The 9,669-nt window shown below is 39.6% G+C and overlaps 1 protein-coding gene across 2 annotated transcripts; it reads left to right on the top strand.

Moving 5' to 3' along the window:
• The first annotated feature begins 795 nt into the window (after positions 1-795).
• LOC124138039 lies at positions 796-9,318 on the top strand. Of its 2 annotated transcripts, XM_046504548.2 has the most exons (6): positions 796-1,401; positions 1,668-1,709; positions 4,047-4,088; positions 5,235-5,276; positions 6,576-6,761; positions 9,038-9,318. In XM_046504548.2, the coding sequence occupies exons 1-6, from the start codon at positions 819-821 to the stop codon at positions 9,244-9,246; spliced, it is 1,104 nt and encodes a 367-aa protein (XP_046360504.2). In that variant the 5' UTR covers positions 796-818; the 3' UTR covers positions 9,247-9,318. The 2 variants fall into 2 exon arrangements, with proteins under 2 accessions (XP_046360504.2, XP_048253235.1); XM_048397278.1 differs by lacking the exon at positions 5,235-5,276.
• The last annotated feature ends 351 nt before the right edge of the window (positions 9,319-9,669 follow it).

Below are 9,669 nucleotides of genomic sequence, written 5' to 3' on the forward strand. Positions count from 1 at the left end.
CCACCCCAACCCCCAACCAGTCTCCCCCTCCATGTCTTCCCCAGGTCTTGCCTCAACCCCAACCGCGACGCCCCCCTCCCCAAAAAAAAACAACAAAAAACAAAACAAAAAAACCAACAACAAAAACAAACCAAAAAAAACCAAAAACCACACACACACACACAAAAAAAACGATCAGAGGGGCACTGTCCTAGAACCATCGTCTATCCTAATGCAAACTACATTAAATCGTGACCTTGATCTGCTATTTAACATTGTATTAAGGTAGTGCCATGGTTTTCACAAGACACATACAGATATCCTCACAGAATACCTCTTTTCATTTTGTCCATCCTCATACTATATGTCATCTTTTTCACAAATTGTAAGATCTTAAGATCGGTTATCTTGCAAACTATCTAAATGAACTGGGTCGACGAAACAATTTTTATATTCACTGTTATGAAGATTGTAAGCATCGGATAAGGTGAAATCACATTCTCCAGTTCAAAGGTATTTCACCCATTTGGTTGAACGTGATTATTCTTTGTCACAATATATTCATTTTATTGGAAAACGGACTGTATTGTCCAACATCACAATGCCATGTATACATTCCAATATATGTTTGAAGTGGTTATCACGAAATCAAACGTCGAATATTCTGGACTTTTATCTAAAGATCACATGTTGACTTTACAAAGGAGGCTTGAATGAAAGACTTCTGAAGGTTTTAACGATTTCTTGAAAGGACGATGAGAAACACAAACATTCTTGATTTGGAAATACATCAAGTATTTCAGGTATATAAAGTAAGTCCCATCCTACTTACCAACTCCATGAAGATGGCGCTCCCAGTGTGTATGTTAGTTACCCTCTTGGCTCTGACACAGAGTATCAAAACATCGGCCTTTCGAGGACTTGATTTTGCTTCAGTTTTTGAAGGGCAGAATTTTGCTCCTCCAGTCATAAATGAACAGAATCGTTCAACAGAGAAAACGTCAAGTTTTGCAAAACGTCTGACGGAGATAGAAAAACGTCTTACTGCTTCCATCAAGGACGGAACGACCACGTTTGAGACTGAGACAGCGACCAAACTGGACAGCCGGTTGGATGACCTCGAGAAACGGCTAGAAGAATCAAAGACAAATGATACAGATGTGCAGGAGACGAAGACAAAGGTAGAGAAGATGGGAGAGACGCTAGCGATCCTAGAAAACAATTTGTCATCTGTTAGTGAAGTCGCAAGCACCGTGGGACAACGTCTGGCTGCCTCTTCAGAGAAAAATGAAAAGGACATGAACAAAATTATCTCCAGGTCAGCAGCAACTGACCACAAAGTGACTGCTATTGAGGAAAAGGTCGGAGCCATGAAATCGAAACTTACTGATGTGGAGAGCAACTTTCAAAAGCTTGAAGCAGGTACGACAACGAAATGTAGTTTTATGACAAAAGCACTTTGGCCTTCTGTGAAATCGAAAATATATTTCGAAGTTTTGCCAAATGTTCAACGAAGCAACTTAAATGAAACAATATCGATGCAACTAATGCATTTCCTCAAATTAAAATTTCATAGTTGTGACATGACCACAAGAATGTGACTACGCATAATCAATAGAAGGTAATCTTACATGTTTTATGCTACTTCATGAATAAATAAATTTAAGGTAGATGCATTGTCTTTGCAGTGGTGAAGAGCGCGAAATTGGCACATGATGACAAACAACGAGGCAAGTAAAATTGTTTTAATTTCATATTATCAATTGTATATTATTTAAAAAAACACTGTGCTGAGGCAAGAGTGTCTACGAGCCCATAACAAAGCCTAGTGTTTACTCTTGCCATGTGATCCTGCTTATCTGGGCTCGATCTCGGGGCCACACAATGTATAGCATTATTTATGTCCCTTGTGATGAAAACGCGATTTTCAATCAGATCGCTGTTCTTATGTGGAATGGCTTCACAGAGATGACTACCAAGGCATAGGACCGGATCGATCAGATATGAAAAAGAATTAAGACACTGCAATTGGCGTTCACTCATTTGAGTAAAACACTATGAAGTTTGCACTCAAATATATAAGAGTACTTGGCCGAGTTGATTGAAAACTTGAACCACTTTGAAAATATTTGGCTTAGGTTAATTTCTGGAATAATTTCAGCATTCAATTTCAAATTCAACAAGCTCTGGCTGTGGCCATAGCAGCAACCAGGTTTTCGCAACACGAATGTTGATTTTGTAAAACGTTCTCTAATTGGACAATATATATGTGCGATGGTCCTCTCACATTTTAGCACAGAAAAGTAGGCATGAAATGGAAACTGGAAACTAGACTTTGGTATAGGCTAGTGGATACCCCTGTCTCGGGAAGATGGGGGAAGGACGGAAGCCCAAGAAACTCACAGTAGACCTTTTGAACAGTCATCCATTCACCTACTCTCCGCTACGAACTTGACCTGATTTGTGACATGTGCGCTGTACAAATGAGCACGTGTCACAACAATAATGTGCCATCGGATATTGAACGGGTTTTGTCGCTTTATTTACGTTCGAAACCCTGGATGACCTAGGTGAACCTGTGTTGAGGTATAATCCAACTGATTGATGTCATACTTCGGTTGACGTTAGTTGCCCATACCAAATTAATATAACCTCCCCGTTGCGGAACTCCTGTTAGCAGTCTCCAAGTGACGTCATTGATAAAGATAATTAGTGTCATCTATTGATTCAATCATGAATAAAAGCATTTTAATAAATGTGCTTACCTAGATACATAGATCGATAGTATAAATATATGTGACTTTTGATTCTTGATACAAATAATTTAGAATCAGTAATTCAACGATGAAAATGATGATTTTAATCGCTCTTTGATGTTCTACGCGTTAATTAGAACGTTCTTATCGTATTACTTGCTTTAAATAGAATAGGTACAATGAAGCAGTTAAGCATTTGTTAACCCCCCATGGCTGTTATGTTTCACATTCTCCTGTCAAATATTATTACATCTAATTAAGGTTATTTCTAATGCGTTTGATTTTGGACACTGCCCTATGTTATCCTTGATTAGATAAGACTGAAGTCATCCCTGTTTTGCCAAAAATGTGGTATCCTCAGTTGACTAAGATCACTCAAGTTTAAATAATCGAAGCTACGTTGTGGTTCTTATTTCGCTTCCAGTTACACTGATTGAAATGAATGAGTTGACAAATGGTATTACTCCAAGTCAAATGATAATTGATTGATGTCATATTCCGGCAGACCTTAGTTGCCCATACGGGGCACGGGTAGCCCAGTCGTCTGAGGCTTCGCGATTCGCTGTGCAGAGTTGCGTCTCTTGGGCACGCAAGAAACCCATGATTGCGGGTTCGAATCCTGCTTCGCCCCGATAATGTTTCTAGGTTTGTCTGTACCATACCCGTGCTCGTGGGTTTCACCAAAGTGGTAAACGTCTGAGGCCTGCATCATTTCGGGCTTTCCTCCTACATTAAGCTGACACGTCGTCATATAGCTTGAATACTGTTAAAAGCGGCGTTAAACCCAACTCACTCACTCACTCACTCCCTATTTGCCCATACCAAATGAACCCCTTGGTTGCTGTACTCCGGTTAGCAGTCTCCAAATTTGTTTCATTTCTTGATTCAATCATGAATAAAAGCATTCTAATAAATACACTTAATTAGATCAATAATAAGTACATATGTATTCTGATATGCTTCAGGAAAGTATGTTGTGGGTCAGTAAGAATTTCTTGTTCCCATGTAGAGAATTTTAACGTCGGTTATCGGTGTGACAAGCAAATGCATTAACTACTAGTCTACCCCATACAACCTCTTATTCCTCTACAAAACTAGTGCATCCCATTTAAAATGGATTCCTCCCAAAGCTCATTGTGATGGAGGTGTATATGAGGGTGAGAGGACGACTCGTTCGTTTCACAGAAGGGGTAAACGTCAGAGGCACTTCGAGCATTCATCCCACATTAAGCTGACATGCCGTGATATAGCTGCGTATTGTTCAAAGCGGCGTTAAACTCTTCATACTCACCATTATTGTTATTTTTTCAGGGAATAAGGGGACTGGCGTCAGAGCAGGAAACGATGCTACAGGTAAATGTTATATTACTACTTTCCACATTGTTCTACATCTCGAGGATTGGTATTGGTCATATAGAATGGACGTGAAATTATGTCAGGACATCGAGCATGTCGGTTATGTTGCTGAAAGTATTTGTCAATCCGCAGTCCCTTGATTTATGAAATAGGCCTAGCTTTGGAAATCAAAGTGTATCTAATAGCCTTTGGGTTTTCCAAGTTCAACATGGATCGATACTCATGATATCAAACAAACTCAGTCAGGTAAGCTAAACACGTATCGTGTATCTAATGGCCTTTGGGTTTTCCAAGTCCAACAGTTCTTACCACACGATACATGTTTAGCTTACCTTACTGAGTTTGTTTGATATCATGAGCATCGATCCATGCAACAGAAATACAAAGAGATGTCATCAACCAAATCACCGGAGACACGCACCTGATCCATTTGGTTGACGGGAAGCCATTTTGAGCTTGATTAAACATTTCTAAATTCTCCTACAATGTTGATTGCGACTTCCCAAAAAAGCAAACAGTACGTGTCCAATGTGTGGTGAATGTTGGCACATTCCAACACAGCTCTCTAATTCGACAATGTCACAGGCTTAATATGTTTTGTTTTTTGTATACATCACCTGACTGCCCTATAATTAAAGTCGCCACGCACAACCACTGGTTGTTGACTCCGTCTCCCAACATGGTAATGTTTATATTGTGATCCTTAGATCTTATGGAGGTAATAGACCCGAGGAACGCCGCCAAACTGGTCGTTTAGCGCGAATACCTTCAACGCGTAAACGGTTCTTCACCGTCTAGGCTGATATTCTACGCAATCTTGGTATTGCCGGAATGATACCGAATTTTCGTGTCTATATTTTTGGGGGTTAACTTTTTTATATCTTAAAGATTTTCCAAACACGACACTACTTTTTTAGTCTCAAATACAAGGGGTGGTGGATTGTCTCTGTGTGTTAGGAAGGGAGAAGTTACATTTCAAGGTTTTACATTTGTAATGAAATATTTTAGGTTTCGGGTAGACAACTACCCAAAAAGTATATAATAAATAGGCTATTCCACGTGTCTCATGAAATGTCATATAGCTGCGTATTGATCAAAGCGGCGTTAAACTCTTCATACTCACCATTATTGTTATTTTTTCAGGTAATATGGGGACTGGCGTCAGAGCAGGAAACGATGCTACAGGTAAATGTTATATTACTATTTTCCACATTGTTCTACATCTCGAGGATGTTATGATTGATATTGGTCATATGGAATGGACGTGAAATTATGTCAGGACATCCAGCACGTCGGTTATGTTACTGAAAGTATATATTTGTCAATCCGCAGTCCCTTGATTTATGAAATAGGCCTAGCTTTGGAAATCAAAGTGTATCTAATGGCCTTTTTGGTTTTCCAAGTCCAACATGGGTCGATGCTCATGATATCAAACAAACTCAGTCAGGTAAGCTAAACACGTATCGTGTATCTAATAGCCTTTGGGTTTTCCAAGTCCAACAGTTCTTACCACACAATACGTGTTAAGCTTACCTGACTGAGTTTGTTTGATATCATGAGCATCGATCCATGCAACAGAAATACAAAGAGATGTCATCAACCAAATCACCGGAGACACGCCACTTGATCCATTTGGTTGACGGGAAGCCATTTTGAGCTTGATTAAATATTTATAAATTCTCCTACAATGTTGATTGCGACTTCCCAAAAAAGCAAACAGTACGTGTCCAATGTGTGGTGAATGTTGGCACATTCCAACACAGCTCTCTAATTCGACAATGTCACAGGCTTAATATGTTTTGTTTTTTTGTATACATCACCTGACCTTTTACCTGACTGCCCTATAATTAAAGTCGCCACGCACAACCACAGGTTGTCTCCCAACACGGTAATGTTTATATTGTGATCCTTAGATCTTATGGAGGTAATAGACCCGAGGAACGCCGCCAAACTGGTCGTTTAGCGCGAATACCTTCACCGTCTAGGCTGATATTCTATCTTGGTATTGCTCTAGTTGTAGAGGTGGCCGTGGTGGTTGTTGCAGGGATCTGTCCTGTGTTCAAGTAGTTATACATGATCGACCGGATCTGTGAAGGTCTTGTTTTGTTCCGTTTGACTGAAACGGTTCAATAGTTCTGTAATGGTGCTTGGTGCTGCATCTACAGCTGAAGATGATTCTCCTGTTTGTAGTCGGCCGATGGCGTGGTTGCGTTTGGCTTCTGTCAGTCGCGGGATGTATTCGCTGTTCACTTGCTGTAAGATTGTGATGGCATAAAATGAAAGCCCAACGTTTTCATAGCCCGATAAAAGATGTTGCACGTGCTTGTCTTACTGGTGTGTTCCGGCGCCAGGCCCTCACATGGTTGTGTTTTTGCGATTGTTCCTAAACCATGCAGATATGATCAATCCATTTTTGGTACAAACAAATCAGTGGTTTATATTATGAGCAACGTACTAATGATTGACAATGTTCTTTACTATTAGACGCACGGTGTCCATCCGACTTTACCTATGATCAAAGTACCAAACTCTGTCTGAAGCTCCTGAGAACACCCAAGACGAGTTCAGATGCCAATATTGACTGTTTGATGCAAGCAGATGACGGAAGGCTGGTCCAGATGGAAACCCGGGAAAAGCACATTGCTGTTGTAAATTTTCTTCACACGCAAGGTAATATGACATGCATAACTTTAAACCTTATATCAATATTCAATCTACAGACTCCATTTTAAATCGAACATATTGGCCAAAAGGATAAATACAACTCGTTCATCGAAACGAAAGGATAATACGAGACATGATTTCATGCACAGTGCACATTCGACCGTCATCAACACAAATTAATTTATTTCAGTGATATTGTTTGTGTGATTACATAAATACTGTAAAAGATAAATAAGATCGCCCTACCCTCATTAATAAAATGAGACGCTGAGATACAGATCAGGATCAAGAATATTCTTTTATTGGATATCAAATCTTTTAACATTTGTTATTAATGTTACTTTTCAATTGGAGTAATTGTAAATATTTCTCGTTCGCAGTATCTTAAAGTCAGTTTTAAACAAATTGGATAGAAAAGGTCTTTGAATGACACTAAGAAACAATAGACATACGAGAGACAATTTATAGATGTCATATGGAGTATATGCTTACTCCTTCATAAGGTGAATGAATGAATTCTAAGATGTAGAGGGCATGTATTCATTATAAACTTCAGTTTGAAAGGCTGAGTTTTCCGAAGTTGAGAAAAGTGATATTTTCATTGCAGTTAACAGAACACTTGATATTTCACTGCAGTGAACATAACACTTGATATTTCACGCCTGTAAACATTACACTCTGACGGAACTATTGTCACACAAGAGTTACCTCCCCTCAAATTGTCTACCTTTATCGTAAATGTCTTGCCCGTACACAAACTGTCGACTTCCTTTTGACGTTAGTGTCACATTGACAAGGCAATATATTGACAGATGGTCATTTATGGAGTTAATATCTCTTCATGTGTTTGTTGTTCTCTTGAAAATGTTTCGTTATAAACTGTACATTTCTCATTTAACTCGTCAATTGAGACCGTTCGTTTCGCAAAGCGCCATTTTTGTTACTTGATCCGCATGTATTCTTTCGCTTCCAACAACGGTCTCCTAGTAATCAAGAATATTGACTTATCAAAGTTGATTTTGTATATAATCAATGTGTATGATACCGAATTTCCGTGACTATGTTTTTTTTATATCTTAGAGATTTTCCAAACACGACAATACTTTTTTAGTCGCAAATACAAGGGGTGGTGGATCGTCTCTGTGATTTTGGAAGGGAGAAGTTACATTTCAAGGCTTTACGTTTGTAATGAAATAATTTAGGTTTCGGGTAGACAACCACACAAAAAAGTATATAATAAATAGGCTACTCCATGTGTCTCATGAAATGTCATGTTTCTCTCATCTCGTGATGGCGGAAAGGGAGATATTTTCACGAGCCACTCGATGAGAGAAACATGGTATTACACTGGACACATGAAATATCTTCTATATGTTCACGTAAAAACAACACCAGTAATAACATAACAAAGATGGAGAACAGGGGAGCCACAAGCCGATAACCGCTGGGCAGATGGAAGCCAGGACTTAATCTGGCACTGATTGGTAATAACCAATGTACAAATTGAATTCAGAGGAACTGGCAACGTCGGTCTCGGAGAGTAGTTGGATGGGTGGGCATGGTGATTCTGACGGGTGATCGGCAGGTCTTTGCTCGGAGTTCTTGAGGATCTAGCTTTTTGATGGTTTTAGAAACTAGGTGGGCATGGATACTTTTGAGGGAAGTAAAGGTTTACTTGAGATGTTTCAGTTCACACCCAGAGGGCAAATGAAATTAGCACGTCGGGTGAGGGTGGCTATGATGGCAGGAATTATCTCGGCATGGTGGATAGGTATTAGTGGTACTGGTCTGAGGTGGTTGGCTTTCGGTGCACTGATGTTCTTAGTCCATCTTCTGTATTTTCGAGGGGCACGTCTATGATGAACAGGTGTTGATTGGTTTCTGTCGCCATTGCGAAGTGATTCTCTGGTACTGGGTATTGCGATGATACCTTCCGGTGGAATGGAGCTGGGGAGAGGACTAATTCTTTGATAAATTTCATGACGATTTCAGTGATGAGTGACGTAAGGGATACTGATGAAGGAGTAAGCACATACCCAAAAATGTGGTGTTCCCAATAATAAAGAAGTTTAAATCCATAAACCCTCTCTTGTCTTGGATAGATATGTTAAAACATGCCTAGACAAATGTGTAAACTACAACCAACATGGTAAAGAAATATTATGTAAATGCATGTCCTCAATTTATGACACAGATAAACGTTTCTTTGGATATTTCGTACAGGGCACAACAATTGGCTTATATAGACCACTGCCCTAGGTTACATTCAATTATCTTTATAGGACAAAGATCAGATGTCTTCGTTGGAGGTGTTCGAGACAATGGCAAGTACACATGGTTGGATGGAACCGAGATCACGAACGGTAACTGGTGCCCTCATCAACCTGAGAACAGAGACTGTGTGAGCCTGTGGCGTGCAAGAGGCTTCTGCCTAGACGACTCATGGTGCTCAGGAAGGAACCCTTACGTATGTGAGGTCCCTCTCGAGTAAAAGAGAAGGCTGCACGGGCATTTTCGAGACGTCCTTTGAATGTTTTCAACTGAATAAAATATTCTGCATGGCCTTTTACTTAATAATGTATTTCGGATTTAACATGATCCTTTCACCATCCCCAAAACATATAACTTTGAAAACTGAGTGTGTTCGTTCTTTTATTATTTCGGCTGTATGACAAATGTGACTTGCACGAGGAAGATAGGAGTTGATGGCACAATAATATAGGAATGAGAGATACATATGTCGAAAAACTGTTGACACAATCTAGACAAAGAAATTGATAGGCTATCAAGATGTTAACACATCTAGGAAGCGTAAACGCCAGAGTACAATCAGTCTTCCGAAACAATCTCCACTGGATTTTTAAGGTCGAATAAAGGTGGCAATTTTTATGAATGGATCACTGAAGATCAGTGT

This window comes from Haliotis rufescens, unplaced genomic scaffold (assembly GCF_023055435.1).
Source record: "Haliotis rufescens isolate VD_foot unplaced genomic scaffold, xgHalRufe1.0.p SCAF_17, whole genome shotgun sequence".
In the NCBI taxonomy this organism is placed as follows: Eukaryota; Metazoa; Mollusca; class Gastropoda; order Lepetellida; family Haliotidae; genus Haliotis; species Haliotis rufescens.